At 36.4% G+C, this 20,543-nt stretch overlaps 2 protein-coding genes across 19 annotated transcripts in view; one reads left to right on the forward strand and one right to left on the reverse strand.

The window, feature by feature from the left end:
- The first annotated feature begins 1,223 nt into the window (after nt 1–1,223).
- LOC114246882 (uncharacterized) lies at nt 1,224–15,995 on the forward strand. 3 transcript variants are annotated; one of them, XM_089730075.1, is made up of 8 exons: nt 1,224–2,488; nt 7,765–7,915; nt 8,270–8,368; nt 8,632–8,788; nt 9,627–9,891; nt 10,637–10,763; nt 11,117–11,271; nt 11,559–15,995. In XM_089730075.1, the coding sequence occupies exons 1-8, from the start codon at nt 2,044–2,046 to the stop codon at nt 11,627–11,629; spliced, it is 1,470 nt and encodes a 489-aa protein (XP_089586201.1). In that variant the 5' UTR covers nt 1,224–2,043; the 3' UTR covers nt 11,630–15,995. The 3 variants fall into 3 exon arrangements, with proteins under 3 accessions (XP_089586201.1, XP_028035413.2, XP_089586205.1); XM_028179612.2 differs by having other exon boundaries at nt 1,225–2,488; nt 11,117–11,276; XM_089730079.1 differs by lacking the exon at nt 1,224–2,488 and adding an exon at nt 6,777–7,454 and having other exon boundaries at nt 11,117–11,276.
- Nucleotides 13,117–20,543, reverse strand: part of PH (polyhomeotic) — a 67,060-nt gene continuing 59,633 nt past the window's right edge. For all 16 annotated transcript variants that reach the window (XM_089730045.1, XM_089730006.1, XM_089730025.1 and 13 more), the window contains 2 exons: nt 19,574–19,793; nt 13,117–18,909 (listed from right to left, as the gene is read on the reverse strand). In XM_089730045.1, coding sequence (XP_089586171.1) covers nt 19,575–19,793 — 219 coding nt within the window. In that variant the 3' untranslated portion in view covers nt 13,117–18,909; nt 19,574. The remainder of the gene's footprint in view (nt 18,910–19,573; nt 19,794–20,543) is intronic.

Below are 20,543 nucleotides of genomic sequence, written 5' to 3' on the forward strand. Positions count from 1 at the left end.
ATGAGGATGGGACGACGCGTCGGCGACTGCGGCCTGCGATGCGGTCCGCATTGTCGTCGTCGCTGTCGTCGCCGAGCACACTGTGGAAGATAAACCCGGTCGGCGGTGTATCGCGTTCCGACCCGACAGGCGGGTTAGAGAGTGCAAGGGAATTCGTTTGGTGGGAAGGGCTCTAAAACACCCATGTGGCCGCGAACTGCTCACAACACCTGCAGACCGTAAAATCGATTGTACCGCTCGCGCCACCAAGGCGCAGACAGCTCGTGTTTGCATCATGGTTAATGCTTCGGTTTTTTCTACGTTAACTGGGAAACCGGCGAGAAAGTTTCAAAAAACAATGTTTGTTAATGCTCTGCGTTTTGCTATAAGAATATGCGAAAGTGCAATAGAGTGACATAAGTAAGCTAGTAAGTGCGAACTGCAACTTGACAAAAAATCAATTTGTAATAGCGGTCTATTATTCTTTTTAGATACATTTAAAATATAAAGGAGGTTTAAAATGTAGATAAAGCTACTTATAAATAGAAAATCTGTGTTAGCTCACCGCCAGTTGGCAGCGTTCCCAGAAGGCTGGCAGCATTTCCACGCTGGATAGCAATGCTAATTCTTTGTGCAAAATACGTACCGGCCTTCGGGTCTCCCGAGGCCTCAAATAGTTTTTTTTAAGGTCCTTAAAAAGCTTTTAGCAGATGGACCCCAGGGGCCCATAGTTTCTACCCCAAAATGGAACAAAAATGAAATCTTTAGAAAGATTTTCGTATTTCCGCCGTTTGAGGCCTTCAGCCGTTGAAGCAGCACTTCGCAGGAAGATGTGTCGGTGCCATGGTATCTACACAAGTCGTATCCCAAACGAACGACCGACCCATCTTCCAGGGAATAATCGACATACCGTCTGGTCTCTTACCATCGCCTCGCACCAAACCATTCGTTTCTAGAATGGCTGGTACGCCGGCGCTGACAAGGGCCCGACGAATGATGTCATTTATGCTGGCGTGGCGGGATATTCTGCCAGCGTTTTTCGCACATGAGAGCCCGTGGTAACCAAAGATCCGCTCCTATTTAGTTTATTTATTAACGATATTCCCCGGTCGCCGCCGACCCAGCTAGCCTTATTTGCTGACGACACAACCGTTTACTACTCAAGTAGAAAAAGTCCCTAATCGCGAGTAAACTCCAGAGCGCAGCGCTAACCCTCGGATAATGGTTCAGAAAATGGCGCATAGACATCAACCCAGCGAAAAGCACAGCAGTGTTATGCAGGCTTTGGGACCCCGGTAATCGTACTCGTCGAACTCGACAAAGAGGTCGACGTGCAACCTAACCCATGCATCAGCCTGCTGAGTTTCTCGCCGGATCTTCTCAGTGGGTCGCGATTCCGATCCGGTAGTAGATTCATTCGCGAAGCAATTGCTCTTGAGTTGTTAGGTCTCCTTTGGAGGCGCTCGGGTAGTTGTTAGCAAATCCCACCCCTCCTGGCTGAGCCTTTGCTCGCCCACATGTCTTGATGAAACTGGAAAGGCCTCCGAGCCACCAGTAATCTTTCAATCATAAAAAAAGGTAACCAAAGCTGTCGACAATGTTGCCACACTGGCAGTGATGCTGAACACAGCAAGGTGCCCCCAGGCGAAGACATAACAGATATAATAATTACTAGACCAAATTTAAATGTAACCTAGTCTAGTTTCACGATTATATCGACTTCGTGATTTTATCATAGTTTAAACACAATATATTCGTATTACCCACCTAAAAATATTTTCAATACGCTTTTTATGTACACTTAAAAAATTAGTGTTAACGAAACTAAATGGCACAAGTACTCACTGACACACGAGGTCATGATGAGAGCTGTGTCATGTACTAGTATAATAAGAGCAATATTTAAAATTTTATTCATTGAAAGGTTGGCTATGTGTACTTAAAACATGCATTGTTAATTCACAATGGACTTTAATGTTTTATTAAATTGTCTTGAGGGTGTAAAAAGTACATATTATAATAGTTCTTTATGAAACATTACAGTCGTGTCAAGGTACTGTTGGCATGATGATATCTCAATACATTTTAATCTTTTTTACTCTTTTGTACCCAACATTCGCCAAAAAAGAAAACATCCAAAAATTACAACGAATCCAAGCCGAGAACGAAATATATGATTTTAATAAAATCAATTTTCGGGATCATTTCCCTTCTACTACCGGCAGAACAGCCATCACCGATGCGGTTGTCGAGAAATTTGTGGAAACTCTCATGGCTAGCGAAAAGTATTTAAAAACGATAGAAACCATAGAACGAAAGCTGAATCATTTGGATACTACTATAAATGAAAGAATGAAGGGTATTAATAAATATCTTTCTGAGATTTTAAAAGCTACAAAAACGACATCTGTACATTTCATAGAAGACGCTCTTAAAAATCTAAAATTCGATTTGGAAAAGTTAAAGAAAAGTATGCGTCAACGACTTGAAGATAACACAGTGATGCGCGGTAAGATTTATGTACATACATTTTAATTATACGATGTATTTTCATCTAACTCTAAATAAGTATTTAGATATATTTATTTCTACTATACATAAATATAGTCAATTAATTATTCATATATATGCCTTTTTTTACAGTATGTTTTTTTCTGCCATGACTAAGTACCTGACGATCTTGCGTTAAGTGCTCATCGCCGCTCACGGCCCTCGAAAATACGGGTTGCATAACCTTTTGCCTTTTGGAACTTCAATATTCTTCTTAATCCTCATTTAGAGATTGACATTTAATAGCGCTTGAGATCTGAGCTCTCGTTCCACAGTTTTCGGTTTGGTTCAACTAAGAAAGGATCTCGCAAAATACACTATACGAAAATGAATTCGTTCAAAATAATAGGAAATTATCTTTGCTACAGTTGGGACTGTGATATAATAATGGAGATGTTGACATTTAACGCTAATAGGTCATATAAGTGGATTTTCTACAATAAGTACGAGCGAATAAGCAGAAAAGGTTGAAAATAATTTATAGATTATTAATTACTACCGACTCGCCCTCGCTTCTCTTCGGGTACTATCATTTATTATTGATTTTATTGTATTTTCTGTTATACAAATCTGATCCTGAGAAATTGATGTATTATAGGATATTGTATAGCGGATTATTTGTAGTACCACCATTAGGTTCTACCACGTGGCTCTGAAAATACTTTGTCAACACTACCATTCCCCTATCCTCTATCTGTTGCCAAATAATTTCTGGCTGCTTCTGGCAATTTGTAGAGCTACAAATGTACTTTACGCCCTTTCAATTGATACACCATTTCAATTCAAGCCTGACAACTATTTTGCTACAGACAGGTGTTGGTAACAGTTCATTGTTTTTCAATATACTTACTTATCTTGAAAATTGGCATTTTCTTGAATAGTTTTTGTATGTAGTGGCTCCGGTGGCGGTGCCAATTGCGTCAATATGACTTGACCGCTCGCATAACACTATCTAGGAGCTTCTATCATTTTTATATTCAAATGTCTTGCAATATTGGCACACAACGTTTATTGGTCTTTAATAGCAACAATTTGCCGTGAACTGTGAAATTCTGAATTCATAATTTCCCGCACAATTTTCTTATTTTTTCTTTCATAAGAATCTTCTCGTGGCAGGAACAAACAACAAAAAAAGAATTAGCGCAATCGATCCAGCCGTTCGTGCGTGATGTTGTGAATCTTTTATGAATTTTTTAAACGATAGATTTTTACATTTCAGTATTCATTTTTTTAATTTTACTGCCCTTTGTTTTTCTGGGTCAGGGCCGAATTTTTTACAATTTCGCCGCGTTAGGAGGCGCGCGGGGTTTGCGGGACTGAAAAGTTCGCAGATGTTGGGAGCGGATCGCGGGCTCCAAATTGGTATTTATGACTCTACCCACGACGATAACTCCCAAAAGACTCTCCTACACTTTCGCTCAAACGTCCGATCCCCTCCAAGGTCAAAATTCTGTCGTGGTAAGGAGTTACGGCGGTTAACACTGTAACCAGACGCGCGGCTTACCTCAAGGCTGTCAGGCTGACGGAACGGCGAAACGAAAGCTCTGGAACATTGTTCACATCCGTACTGCCTGTCATGCCACTCAGGCAGTGCCGCTGGTGTCCCAGGAAACCTCGTTGGGTCAGGATCAGCCTATTGGGTCCGGACGCGATACACCAATCGCTCTTGTCAGCATTTTTTTTGCCTATCTAAACTGAGGCTCTTGACTTCTTGAGATACCATATCAGCGTCGCCGGGCGAGTAGGTGAGCTCACGGGGCTCAAACCTGACGTTGTTGCTAACACGAAACCTAGCAAGAGCCGTGCCTCGCAGAATCTACGACCGGATCGGAAACGCAACCCACTGAAAAGATCCGACGACAAACTCAGTGGGCTGTGTCAGTGGGTTAACCAAAAGAACAGACACATGATAGAAATTTATTGAGATCCATTTTTTTTAATATTTAAGGCCTTGTGTTACAAAAAGGTTTACCTACTCGTCTCTTACAAGGCAAGATAATGAGTAACATAATATTTTGTATCTGAAATAAGAATTTATTAGAAAAGTCATAGCCGAGGAATCAAAGAGCCGCATGCGCCTCATGAGCTGCGAGTTTCCAATCACTGATCTAGAAGATTCAAAAGCCCAAGAGAGATAAAACTCGAGAACAATCTGAGCAGCCATTTTCTATTTTGGATCTTGTCCTGTTTTGGGTCGTTTTCTTTTTTGGATCGAACGGCATTAGGAATCAGTGATCTCTCTCTCTCTTTCTCTTCCTAGCTATTCATCCCAAGTAGTGATGAGGTCAGCTTTCTTCATTTTTCTCCTCTAATTTAACTTTGTCTTACACGTCAGTAGCAGTGGACCTTCGTTCATCCAGTGAATCGTTCCTTCATGTCCTTCAGCATTACATCTCACCATCTTGTCTTGGGGCTTCCCCTGTACCTTTGACCAGGGATGTCAAACATCAAATTTCCGAAATAGTCGGGTCGCCTTATTATTATTGTTAGGAAGCAATAATAAATATCGGAAAGGCTGGGTTGAATTATAATTATAATAGTCGATGAGACTGCGGCTGACTCGTTCAAATTTCACAAGGGCGTGCGGCAGGGCTGCATCCTGTCACCCATCCTGTTCAATATTTACATGCGATGGTTGGGATGGTGGCATTACCGTCGGAGGTTGTAAAATCTCCAACTTACGCTACGCTGACGACACCACTCTCTTGGCAGCCAGCGAAATCGAGATGGGCAGGTTCTTGGACAGGATGGAGCGCATTAGCAAATACCTCGGACTCGCGATAAACAGACCTACAACAAAGGTCATGATCGTTGATCGCACAGGCAGACTGGAGCTCAGCGGTACACTTAATTTAGAAGTAACGGACAACTTTGCTTACCTGGTCTCCAAAATCTTCAACAATGGCTCTTGTGAACCGGAAATTCGCAGACGGATTGGGATGGCAAAAGGTGCCATGTCTCAGCTGGACAAAATATGAAAGGACAAAAATATATCTATAAACACCAAGAGCAACCTAGTCCGCACACTAGTGTTTTCAATATTCATATACGGAGCAGAGAGATGGACTATAAAGAAAGCTGACCGCAATGGGATTGATGCCTTCGAAATGTGGTGCTGGAGGAGGATGTTGGATATTCCCTGGACCAAACGCCGCAACAATGTATCCATCCTAGCTCAGCTCAAGATCCAGACTAGACTCTCCACCATTTGCCTGCGAAGGATTTTTGAATACTTTGGCCACATTGCAAGGAAAGACAGTGACAACTTGGAGAAATTGGTGGTCACTGGAAAGGTTGAGGGCAAGCGACCAAGAGGCAGGAACCCGACCCGTTGGACGGACCAGATTCGTGCAGCCCTTGATACCACAGTGCACAATGCTCTGCACTCAGCTGCAGATAGGAACAGATGGCGGTGCATTATAAAAAACAAACTGTTTCAAGGCCATGACTCAGTAATGAGGAAACCGACGCAAGGAGGAGAGGATTGAATTGAAAGGCTTATTTGGGATTCTGTTACTTAGATAACCTTTTAAGGAACATTCTAGTCTTTTTTTATCTTCAAAATGTGCATATGTTCGGGATTACTTTTTTGATTAGATGAGTGAATGAGCTTACCCCACCTGCTGTTAAAGTGAATACCAAAGCCAATAAACATTAATCATTTAAATACCATACCATAAATTTCAGTTTTTACAGTACAACGGGCATCCTTTAAACCGAATCGCATTACTGCTTCACGGTAGAAATAGGCTGAGTGGTGGTGGTACCTAGTCGTACTATCGTACTATCACCAGTAAAATTTCACTAAGCTTTGTTTTAAATTTAGGTCATTACCAGTACACGGTACACCCACCCACATATCAAATTGAAATTTTGATGGCATTTTCTTGGGCAGATTTTTTATAAGATAATGCACAAATTTTCATCTCTTTATATTCTACGTATATAAAAAGTCAATTGTACTTGATTTGGCTGAAAAGTTTTGGTAAATAAAATAATAACACAACGCTTACGATTTTTTAAATTTCAAATTCAATGCATCCGATTTTCGTTCACAGTTATTCTAATGACTTTTACATTATTAAATTATATCATGAATTTTCTTAACATTGTCATAGTAGAAAACTTTCTGACCTTTACGATACACAGACGGGCTACTTTAAATGTGATTGGAGGCTATTCAATAATTGTTTATAAATATTATTAAAGTTGATTTATAAAACTGTCCATTGTTTATTGAACCGCGAGAAATATCTGTGCGAATCACCCACGAAGACCGATTCACGGCAGAGGTATGCCACCGATGTTTTTGTTTAGTTATTTTTCAGTTTTGTAAACTTATACGAAGACTGAGATATCGTGACCAAATCCAGAGACAGTTGTCGTGCAATCAACTCGTGTAAAACACCTTCTTGTATATTGTAATATCTGTACAAAAATGAACCGTTCTCTTATACTGCTTTATATTGTTCTTTTAACGCTAACCTGTGCTCATCTGGAGGTGAACAGAGATAAGAGAGGAAGACGAAAAAATAATCACGAGGATAAAACATTGTGGAAAGAAGAATACGAAAAAGAATTAACAGACGCCATGCTCTCGTCACGTAGACGTGATAATGTGACGCGAGTTCCACAATCTTCAGGAATAGGTGATAACGAAGCCGTCATTGAGAAGCTTATGGAAACGATCACATCGAGCGAGAAGTATCTTAAAAAAGTTGAAAGCATAGATTTTAGACTTAATAGACTTGATATAGAAATTCACGAAAAAACGAATAGTATCGCTAAACAGTTGGGCGAAATTATGAAAGCCGTCAACTCCGACGTCTACGGGGATAAGTTTGAAACTATTTTGGAGACGATAAAATCGGACGTGAGTCAAATAAAATACAGTCTTCAGATGACTCCGCGGTCGAACAACGCTGGTAAAATGTTACAAAGTAACAATTTAAATCTATTGCTAAATTAATTATCATTTCAACGGTCTCGAGCCAGCATTATCTGTTGTCTTATGGGTATTTGAAACTATAAATATATATATATACGAGGTAATATCTAGAAATTACAAACTGAATATTAAAAAAGTATCTACGAAGATACTTTGGTCGGGTATAGAACCCGAACGATGTGGCGCATTAGTCAGGGTCGTCATTGCTACATAGACATAGAATTACTTTGTTTTAATATGCATTTTTGGGCAATGTTTTACAGACAAAATTTACGACTTTTTTATAGTTTCAGGTACTGAGTACCAAACAGATCCGTCCTTAGATACAAAATTATCCGTTTTGGAAAGTAACACGAAAAGCATATTGTCTGGCGTTGAATCAATATTAACGGTAATTTCGGAGGTGAAGAATCGTCAGTATACTAAGCCATTGGCCAGGTAAGTTGATGTCATCGAGACTCGATTTATTAACTTTCCCACCATTAAAATAAGAACGAATGTCTCTTTTTTTGGTAGAAATAGGAGAAATAGGCTTGTGGCAGCTAGACGTGTGAGCTAACAATATGCCAAGTTACTGTTGTTACTTCATACATATTTAACCAACGATATTTCTTCTTCATCCTGAAAGCCGTTCGTAAATATAGGTTAAGTACCCGTATCCCCAGTAAAATTTAGTGATTTTAGTTTCATTTACGACTTGTAGCAATAATATGCAATTTGTGAACGCTTCGTTGTTGTTTACAAGAAACATTTTTCAATTACGCAAATAAATACATTTAGCACTGTTCACAGATCTGATATGGCACATCCTAGTTCACGAGAGGCAATATCAATTATAAGCGAATTCAGGAAAAGTCTGCGTGAACATAAGACAAGGAAATGTGATTGTAGGTTAGTGAAATTTATTATATCGTGTTTGTAGCCTAACAAAAATAATAGTACATATGTAAACTTCGTTATGTGATAAATTAATTAGGTGATTGGTGGTACCACGATCCATTTTGAACCATTCGAACAAATTACTAAACTATAGAAAAGTAAAATTAAATCTATCTGATCAAGTTCTTTCTTATTTATGTTTGTTTACACATACACACGAAGCATCAGAGAGTCTCAGAGATTGATCGATTCTTATTAAAAGCCCTCACCTGCAGGTCTGAACGAGTGGATCGATCAGAAAGGTATCCAACCGATTGCTTCGAGATACAAATGCAAGGATTTAATGTTTCCGGAATTTATAAAATAAAACCGGATGATATGGACTCATTTTATGTACTTTGTGACCTTTCGACAGCTGGCGGAGGTTGGACAGTAAGTATGGTCAAAATTGAAACTGCTCTTTTTCTTATGTATTAGGAGGGTACATACAAGTTAGAGACACCGTTCGGATAGCCCACCAACCGAACGGCCCAGTGTTCGTGGCGCCAACTAGGGCCGGTTGCGGTGTCTCACAAGAGTTAGATTGGTCGGGAGAAATGTTGAACTTGGTGCTTTGAGATGAACAGCATATTCAAATTGGAGTTTCAACAGGCTCCGGTACCCGCGATATTTCGAAATTAAAACTTCTTTAACACTTCTTCTTTTTATTAATCATTCGAATTTTAAAGAGATATATCTAATGAAAAACATATTTCAGCTCTGCGAGAAAATGAGATATAATAATTTAAGAAGTAGCACTTCTATCGCTTGTGAATTGTATATTTATTTTTATTCGGTTCTTCTTACACCTTTTTTTGCGAACAACGTCGCTTCTTCACCTTTAACGGTGTGCAAGAGTAGAACCGGGTGAAGGTTGGACTAAGGCGACGATATATTGTGGAAGGAAGTGCCGCTTTTTTTTCCTACCTAAGCTGATAGTCTTGAGAGGCTATTTCAGCGTAACCATTACTAGTAGGTGAGCTCACGGGGCTCAAACCGGAGTGGTGCTAACACTGACCCTAGCAAGAGCAGTGCTTCGCAGAATCTACCACCGGATCGGAAACGCGACCCACTGAGAAGATCCGGCGAGAAACTCAGTGGGCTGAAGCGCCGCAGTGCGCGCGGTAGCTGTGAGGTGATGCCAATCAACAATATGTGCCCTTGACCCTTAATCATATAAATTCATCAACGTATTCACTACCAAGATTTTAATCAGTCAACACCATTTTAGGTGTTCCAAAATCGTTTCGATGGATCACAAGATTTCTACAAAGGATGGTCAGATTATGTGAACGGTTTCGGTAACTTAGCCGGGGAATTTTGGCTTGGACTAGAAAAGGTCAGTTTTCTGACGAACCAAAAACTGTATGAACTACGAATAGAATTAGAAGCTCAAAACGGACCAGAAGTGTTTGCAAGTTATTCTGTTTTTACTGTGGGACCTGAAGAGGAAGGCTACCGGATTAGCACACTTGGAACGTACTATGGAACAGCAGGTATAGATATCAATGAGGGCCTTGAAGCCTCAATGCGTGAATTCTGACATATGAATTTTTCTTTCTGTTAAAGTTTGCATAAAGACATCTTCAATGACCAAACAGAGTATTAATTGGCTGGTCTTGTTTTCTTCTATTTTTTAACTTTTGTCACTATATTTTTAAAGTAAAATAGTCAATAGAAGTCGTCGTGGACTAAAGGATAAGACGTCCGGTGCATTCTATGTAGCGATGCACCGATGTTCGAATCCCGCAGGCGGGTACCAATTTTTCTAATGAAATACGTACTCAACAAAGGTTCACGATTGACTTCCACGGTGAAGGAATAACATCGTGTAATAAAAATCAAACCCGCAAAATTATAATTTGCGTAATTACTGGTGGTAGGACCACTTGTGAGTCCGCGCGGATAGGTACCACCGCCCTGCCTATTTCTGCCGTGAAGCAGTAATGCGTTTCGGTTTGAAGGGTGGGGCAGCCGTTGTAACTATACTGAGACTTTAGAACTTGTCTCTCAAGGTGGGTGGCGCGTCTACGTTGTGGATGTCTATGGGCTCCAGTAACCACTTAACACCAGGTGGACTGTGAGCTCGTCCACCCATCTAAGCAATAAAAAAAAACACTATCTTGGCGGGAAATATTCCTAATGTATACTCACAAATTATAATATTAAGTAATAGGTTACCGTTTTCTCCTTGTAATACCTACCTTAATAAAATATTATTATAAATGAACGTCATTACAGGAGATTCACTGTCATATCACGCTGGTCAAAAGTTTTCCACCTTTGATGTGGACAACGACGAATGGAAAGATGGCTCTTGCGCTCAGGAGCACGGCGGAGCTTGGTGGTACAAAGAATGCGACAAGAGGTACGAAACTACGAATGCAACTGAATTCTTTAGGGTCCAGCCTACCGGTCCTTGAGTGGCTGGAATAGCCCCTTAGGCTATCATCGATTATGTATGGAAAAGAAATACAAAACGTTAACACAAAAAAATAGTGATAGTTAACATTATGGTTGTTAATTAAATTATTAAATTATTAAAAAAATTAAATATTCAATTATACAGCACGTATCACATACAATAATACTATTATTTAATAGTATTTCTAAAAATATATAATTCCCACGAGAAACTACATTAACACTTTTTTTCGTTGAGAATGCGGGTGAAGCTTCGGGTAAAAGCTAATTTATTTATAAGTAATAATTTCTGCACAGCAATTTGAATGGAAAATATTCGACTACAAGTGAAGAAAACAAAGGACAATCCATTTATTGGATATCCTTTAAGGTTCCGAATTATCCCCTGTCAAAGACGAAGATGATGATCAGGCCGCTGCCAGCGAAAAGACCGACCGACTTTATTGACAATAGTAGGGTAATATAATACATACTCCTATTGTTATTCGAATAAGTGTAAACTGTTTAACCTTTCATTTTCAATTTGCGCATTAAAATATTATACAATGTGGTAGAATTTTCTTAAGACTCAGCGTCCCCAATGTAAAATTTTCCGTGTTGTTTGTACTGCAAACATTTGCGCAGGTACAACATAAGAATGAGAACAGTAGATATTATATTAATCAGTGTTTTCATGCAGTTTGCTATTTGACAAGAAGTCTGTTTACATATTGAAGAATGAACAAAATTGTTTTTACAGAAAATTTCAGATGGTTCCAAAAAGAAACCTCTTCCCGAGAAACAATCTCGGGTCAAAGATATGAAGACTAAATATGACGTGAAGCACAATCATCCCATGTATCGTTACGACGAACACACGCACAGTGACGCTTTCTTCCCTAATTACGCCTGAAATCACTCGCCAAAAGCAACAAGTCCATAGACAACAACTATAATTACATAAAACTGACATTTTTAGATCTAAAGATCAAAATCTAAACTATATAGTTGTTGTTGTCCTTAAATATGTTTCTGACGATAGTGAATAGCTAATATTAATTGTGAAGCAAGCTAATGAAGGCATGTACATAATTTGAATTATATGTCAAAGTATATAATTGTAAAAAAAACCTAATAAAGGTTTAATTGGGAAATAGTTATAAAAATGACAGCATTACAAAAAAAATCAATGCATTGTATTTGGGTAATACCTAATGAGTTTATATTAAAATTATTACATACATATTTTACACATTTATTTATACGGGATGTCTAGAAATAATTTTGAAGCCGCGCAAAGGTTATAATCTATGTAGGTGACACTTGATAAGATCACACTAAAAATCATGGTCATGAAAAACACCGAAATGTAAACTGATATGGTTTTTAATATGAAATGAAATATATCGGCGTTTTAATTCCGAGCTTAGCAAGTAATTGTGATATTTATGGATAGAGTTAAGGAGAACTATCTAATTTGGGAGACAAGTTGAAAAAGTGGGTGTATTGTCAGCATTAAATTATAACTCAAAAAGCCATCAAAATAGGGCTAGTGTAGCAAGCGGTATTATATAAATGTAGCAGTTCTAAAAGGAGTGAAGTGTGCTGTATCAAAAAATTATAACAACTTCTGACGCTATCTTTTACATTGCACCACTTGCTGTGGAGCTGCCATTTTAATTGATCACTTTTCGATTGACACTTTGTCATTACTGAGTGTGTTACTGAGTTATTAGCTGTACACTCCACATTGATATAGATCGATAGATTTGATGTTTTTTTAGAAAGGGCTAATAAAGACCCCATAATTTGTCATGAATTAGAAAGTGTTTTCACGCAACATAACCCCATTAAAATGAACGATACGTTGAATCTGCTGTCACAAGAGAGAGCGGGGGAGGCAGCCAGTCGTCCTCACATAATTTAGCTGTAGGCTCATGAAAATATATGAACTTACAAGTTATTTATAACTACTATACGAATGTTTTAGTTCGATCTAGTATTTTATACTAGTTTCGGCTATGGGAATAATTTCGATAGTTAGTAAATATCGCGTATATTAATCATTTCAAAAAAGGTATCTAAAAATACGCAAGATGTCTGAAGAGTACTGATTTCTGATTCTGTTAACATTTAGCATCCGCGTTTTCCGACTTACTTTTCGGAAACACCCTACACATTTGTACTACATAGTCAAATAATCTATTCAGAGGTTAGTATGATTCATATTTGATAGTATTTCGTGAATATATTATATATCATCTATTGTAAACGAAGGTTCTATTGAAAGTTTAAATGAAATAAAACAACAAAACAAATCAGTCTCCATTTTTTTTTATTTTGCTAATTTAATGATTGAATAGTGTATGCTTCTGTACCGATTTGAGCAAAGTGTGACAAATTTCGTTATATTCCTATTTCGTAATATACGACCACCAAGCTACGAACACAACACATTAACATGCAAAAACGCACGGTTTCAATATAATAATCACAGTGTGGTCGCATTAAAAACATGATCTCATGGCAGTGCTCAAGCTCAACCTATTTATTAAAGTCTATTGTCAACTGATACACACCTACACGTACTTATTAATTAAACAAACCTAACATCTACAAGTGGAAAGTATCGTAAGTATATAAATATGTTCCACAATGTGACCATTGAATACGTTAAAAAAACCTTCCTTGGAAACGTACCTATACTAAACGAATATTATACCTGTAAATATTCGCTTAACTTATGATCATAGTGAAAATTATGTTACAAAACATCTCCGAGACATACCTACTTACTAAAATATTTAATTGTTTGTAATCATCTATAGAATGATATAGTATATACCTGTTTTTGGTGATTTAGGTAATTAAGATAGTGTAACATATTATTTTATACATTGAACAACAATTTTAAGATACAATAACTACTTATTATTAATTTTTAATATTTACATTTAAATTGTGTATAATGAACGTGATAAAAGTACCACTAAAAATTACAATATCGATCGTTTCGTATTCTGCAACCTTCAGTACAGACCTAAAAAATAAGAATTTTAGATGCAACTAATTAGAAGCCTAGGACAATTATATATCTTAGTGGATTACATGATTAAATTACACAACGTCGATTATAATATGTTATAGTAAGTAATTATACATAGCCCAAGGAATATTTAAAAAGTACTGCTTGAAATTATGCTATCGCAGTTAGTGATGTTGTGGTTATTTACAACATAAAAAAACGAAAAGAAAAAATGTAGTTTTAAAATGAAATTATATACGAATTTAACTAATTAGCACCGAACATTTACAAGTTTTAATATTAAATATCGAATAGTGTTGAATGTGATCCGAATTCAAATAAACGGTTTGATTTAAATTAATAATGGTAGGCATTTAAAATAGACAATGTGTGTTGATTTTATTTACTTTTAACATAATTAAAATTAAAAAGTAAATGTGTCATAATTTTGATACTTTCGATCAGTAACGGCAGTGTCTTCACAATCGCGATTAGACTGGTTGTTCTAAATCAAAACGAAATCAAATTGCAGGTACACATTCAACACGAATGGCGCATAAATTGTAATAAAACACTTACGCAACTCGGGCCAATTGATAAACTGACCGAAAATGGCGGCAGTCGGATTTTTTCTCTCTTTCTTCCGGAAACTCTTCACTCAGACTAAAAGGGTACAATCAATCAGTGAACGTATTATACAAGCCACCATTTTCAATGAATTTTTCTATTGGCACGATATATTTACAAGTAAAATACAATGTTTAAATTAAATAATATAAAACTAATGAATGTACAACGAATGTACAGTTGCTGTTAATTCTAGAAATGATTTAAACATGTAGTCGTCATCACGACTTTGAGGCGAACTATTAATTTTAGGATGTTGTAAAGAATTTCAATAGTCCAGTCTTAAAATATATTGCAACGTTTATATTTTATTATTGCATACGTGAGCAAATATTGTTAAACTATATTATTACTTATATTTAGATTATTTTAGCGGACTTTAACAAAAAGACGTGGTTGAGTATTCGTCTACACTTATACCGGATTTCACCAAATATAAATGAACCTAAGAAAAAAATGATAATTCTTTTTATTTCGTTTTAATAACTGAATAACTGACATCATGAATAACTGGAATATGTCGCAAATACGGTTGCGATAACGTCACTTATGCAAATTGTTTAATTTTCCAGGAAAAACGTTGGAAAATTCAATATCTTATTATATAATTCTTACATTATTATAGTTTTGCTAGGCTATAGAAATAAAATGAACTACAACCTTCATCAGTAAAAGCAAACATCTCTCTCGTCTCACTAATAACTATCAAAAAACGTATTTTCTCATACTCAGTTCAGTATTAACAAAAATTGCGTGACTTTATAGTACCGTATGTGCAATGTATTCTTGTATTCTGAGAACATGAGTCTTAATTATCGTCAAATAATAAAGTGATTTTGGTATGCGAAGTATTCAAAGAGGTTTTAGTATTTTTTATTTGTCGTAATTACATTACATACGTCATTTGCATGTTGATTTGTTTCGCTCCATTATTAAAGTTTTCATTCAAACATAAATAATTACCATGAATTTCCTAAGATGAATAATGCAAACTCTTCGACACGGTGGTAGATTTTTTTCTTTTAATACGGTTTTAGAACGATTTACGAAACAAAAATCAATCAGTTGTTGCGTTAACGTGACGCCATTTTATTTTAATTTTTATATATTATTTTCCCGCCAGTGTTTATTCTACAGTCCTTTATTTCTCATTTGTCAGTCAATGAAACGAGGACGCCGTCTAGTTTTCAACACGAATTACCCCAGAGTAACGTTCATTGGTGAAATCCAGTTTTATTGACTGGAAAATTATTATAGAGTTCAAATAATGGTAGAAGACAAACTTTTGAAAAAGACATCTTACAAGAACGGCGTTACACAGGTACTACTATTTTTCTACTACCAAAATGTGTGATCTTATCATTTCCGTATAAGAATTAAAACGAATTTAGTTTTTGATAAGGTATCAGGATCAGTTTTTCGTATATTTTACTCTCTCTCTAGTCTGAGAGAGTTTGTCTCTAGTCACTCTGATTAATCAATTCATTCATATTCTCGCACAATCTGTCACATTAACAATGACTTTTATGTATGTAATTTCGATTTTTTTTTAAACTACTAATATGTGACAAACGAAGCACACATTGGCCGAGTGTTTAATTGTGATTAGTATAAATGCAACAGGAATTCAATATAATTAAAAAAAAATGTATGTTCATTTTAATAAAGCTCTCGTGGCCCAGCATGGCCGCACGTGCCTAGAGACTAGAAACGTACCTTAAGTATTCAGCATTAGTGAAAGCATAATTGTACGTATCGCGAATATTTCTCACGAGGGCTTACGTTTGGAAAAATGTTAACACTGTTTCAGTATAATTTACGTTGAACCTTTATTTATACGTTGGTAGTAAATGGGCGATAGTTATATTTATATACTTAATTAGTTAAACAGCAGTGTCGTCTGAAGGGAAAGGTAAAAAAAGGAATTTTTCCTGATCACTTCTTGTCGTGCGATCGAGTCAAATCGACTTTAATCTTAAATGCGAATGTGGTAAATGAAATCATCGTCGCCTTAATAATATTGATCATCATGATCATTGATAAGATTTAATTATCAAAGCAAGTCAACTAAACAAAAAGTTTTAATTATATACTTTTCGTACGTACATCTTTTTAAATTAGATCTCATTTAACAATGGATCTAAAAAATATTTTTATTTTTATTGGTATGCCAATCCAAAGACGATAAAAAAAGGTTTTACACGAAGCAGTTTCAAAGCGATATTTGCATGAGCAGATTCAATTTTGTGTCTCTAATTTGGAGAATTCCGAGAAGACGTCCACTGAACCGAGTTGTTTGCATACCATTATAGGTGATTCGATTTTCGATTTACTAAATATGAGAAAAGAAAAACATTAACAGATAAAAATTATCTTCGAAACAAGTCAGTTACAGTGGAGGGTATCATAACTTTTATAACATTGTGGAAATTAAAAAACACATACAAATGATGAAAAGCAATTTCATTGCCTGCAATGATATAGAACTAAAATTACATTTCCATGTAAGTGAAGTGCTTGGCACCGGTTCGCATTGGCAAAATGAAAAAGACAAACAATATTTGCATAATATAGTGCGGAATCCTACTACGCCAAACACCAGTACTGATAGTAAATTTTCGGCGTATCGTAAGATGAAAATTTATGTAAAAAACTTCCCTTAGAATTTCAGCACCACTGAGTAAATTATTTATATTACATAAATGCAACTCAGTAATTAACTAAAAATGTTCATAAATGTTGTTTACCTATATTAACTAATTTACTACGAATTAAGACGCAACCAGGATCACAAGAGCGTCCCTATCAAACGTATAGGACTATTTAAATAAACGAGTGAGATAGATAGATAGTAAGAGAGAGAAGTTGTTTATATAATACATGCAAGTTATATTGCAGCTTATACCTAAGTAGGCGGATCATACGACATTGTCCCCATATTAAACATGCCCATTATTCCAAATAAATAACCAACACGTTAACGTAAGAATGACGAATACCTCACATAAACAAGTACAGTTTACGTAGACTTAAAATAAATGAACAACATGTAAATCGAAAATAAAATAAAAAAACTTATCTACTTAATTGTTTTTCATGAAAATTTACTATTGATTTTTAGTTTGTTTTCCATAAATAATTGGATATTTTAACAAGCATTTAAGAACGGGTTGTAGTGACGATGTGATATTATACAAAATGATGATTTTGTTGAACGGAGTTAACAAAGCAGTGTACGATAATGGTATGCAATAATAGGGCAGTTGACTGACGTCGTATTCATTGGAGCAATAAGGGTCATTTTAGAGTGAACAACGAAGTACTATGAAATGTTTTTGTAGGGACACGTGAAGGTTGTCCCTTTCGCGCAGAGTTAGTGTTTACACAAGCGAACTTATAGCGTCACGATTAGCTAGTGCAGTAATAGAAATCTTAGCTTTTGTGTGCCGCCATTATTATTTTAGGCAATGTATTATTATTGGTAAGTGAATAAATTTTAAGCTTCTTTTTCTTTGTGTGCCGCTAGATAAAAGTTTGAGAATCACCGGGTTAGTGTTCAGCACGAAATTAAGAAGATTGTTATTTTCACGCATCTGGACTTATTACAATTTAGAATTGAAGTAACTTAATCCAAAATTATTGTTTTTTTTTTCTTTTTTTGTAAACGCCAAAAATGTAATTAAAGAATTATTATTTTTCAGTTTTGATTTTAATACTTTTAAATTTTAAGGTAATTGATTGAAAATTTATTTAAAATCATGTACTTAGCTCTTTTTCTAACTAAAATTTAATTTTATAAACTGATAGAACACATGTTTATAAGTCCTTTAAAGTATCAAACTCATTTTTTTAAACTTTTTAGTTAACCCTCTTCAATTCTAAGGTTAATTTAAATATAAACTTTTGACGACCGTCTATCTGCTTTTATGTTCCGTTTAGCTTATCCGTGAGACAATAAAAATTATCAGTCAACTTGCCTATTGTGATTCGAATTTTCTTTACTACCGGGACGAAGCGTATAAACATTTTAATTTAAACATGAGAAATATGCTCACCATTCTTGAAGACCTCTTAAAATAAGTAGACACGTATTGTATTGAAATCAACACTTATCTATAGCTGATTAAATGTTGCCAGATCAACATTTTAGTTAGCTTTCGGAAATTTTAAATAGCATTTAAGCAAAATTAATATACTATTTTATAATAGCATATTAGTACGAACTGAGAAATCATAATATTATTGTGGTATTGTATTTTTATCTCGATTTTCTGAAACACAGCCCACGTCTACTGTATGATTTTAAATAACAACGATAATAAAAAAAAATTTTTAAAGTACTACGCCATCAGAACTCTATTAGATTAAGAATAATAATAATAATAATATTAATAATATAAAACGATGAACACTTTAGATTCTCGGAGGCTTCATTAGTTGTTCCGGTATCGTGGCCGTACTGAAAATAATAAAAAGTTTAATGAATAATGTTCCCAGTGAATTGATAGGATTAACACTATCTAGGTGATATCTAGGGACACACTCTACGGCCTGGTCGCCCTGTACATACTTGGCCTACCTGTAGATGAGGACTGCCAAAGTGCCCTGGAGTGATGTCAAGGAGCAAGCTTAGACAGGGTCAGGCGGAGACAACTTGTGAGGGCCCTATGCACCAGCGGGGTACCCTAGGACTACAACAACAACAGGTGATATTTATTTATTAATAACTAGCGACCCGCCCTCGCTTCGCTTCGGAAACATTAAATTTTATTATTGATAGACGAAGCCCGCCATGTTGCGCGCGGTACGACAATAACTGCGGGTGACGCCGCGGGGCGAAGCTAGTCTAAAAAACAGATAGACAGACAGACAGACAAAAATTGCAAAAAATGTTATTTTGGTGTATGTACCGTATATATGTTCATATGGATGTAGTAAAAAGCGGTTATTTCAATATTACAAACCGACACTCTCATTTTATTTATATGTATAGATAAACAAACAATTATACTCGAATGACTCACTGTTTCAACATTGGTAATGTTAAAAATAAAATGAAATGACATATTGCGATTATTGTATTTTAAAACAAAGTAAAACAGCTTAATAATTTTAATAATTACCTTAGTCGTGATCGTGTAAGTTTTGTTCGCTTTCCGGCCGCAGGGAATCGATGCAGGCGACTATCTTGAGCGCCGGTCCGAGCTTCATGGATAGCGCCATGACGAGGTGCTCCGGCTTGATGAGAAGTAACGCCTCACCGTCGACCTCCTGCATCAGAAACTCGTCAGCGTAGCCGGCGCATCCGGGGATGTTGCGGATGAACTCGCACACTTCGGCCACCTGGAACACAATTTGAGTTTAATTATTTGAACTAATTAATTAGCACATGACTTCGGAGCTCATCTCTTATACGGTTAACGAAGTCCGTAGACACCACTAAGTGAAGTCGCCAATGACATTTTAGCACCTTGTCTTAAGCGCCCTGTATACGATCCAACATTGGAGGAAGCTGGTGCAAAAACTAGACCAGTGGCTACGACCCTATGAGGAAGTGACCCTTTGAGTAATGAGGAAGCGGCGAAGAGGAGGAGGAGGAGGATACGATCAAATTTGTTTGTCAAACTTTACGTTTTCATCAAACAATAAACGATCATTTCATTGAACGATCAAACCAAAGATCAAACAAGTTTGTTAAGCTGCCCGTAGATTCGGTTTTTGTCCTCGCCGTAACGAGACGTCGTGTCGAGCAACGACTGAGATCTTGTTTGACAAACACCCCGTACACGTTCAAACTTGTTAGTCAAACACGCCGTCAATCAAGATTTCCATTAAACACGTACAATGTTTGACAAACGCGTCAAATAAATTTGCATACTGTCAAATAATTTGACAAACACGTAAAATTTGACCAACACTTTGTTCGTTTACAGGGCGCTTTAGTGGTATTAGGAGAACGACTTCGAACACAAACATATGACAATCGAAATAGACGGTGTGTTGATATAGAACTTTGTTCAAAAATGGATATTAAATTTGAAAATGGAATTCGAGGGAGAGACATAATAGACAACAAGACATTTCTAGTTTGTT

The sequence above is a fragment of the Bombyx mandarina genome, chromosome 01, assembly GCF_030267445.1.
Source record: "Bombyx mandarina strain Sakado chromosome 01, ASM3026744v2".
Lineage (NCBI taxonomy): Eukaryota > Metazoa > Arthropoda > Insecta > Lepidoptera > Bombycidae > Bombyx > Bombyx mandarina.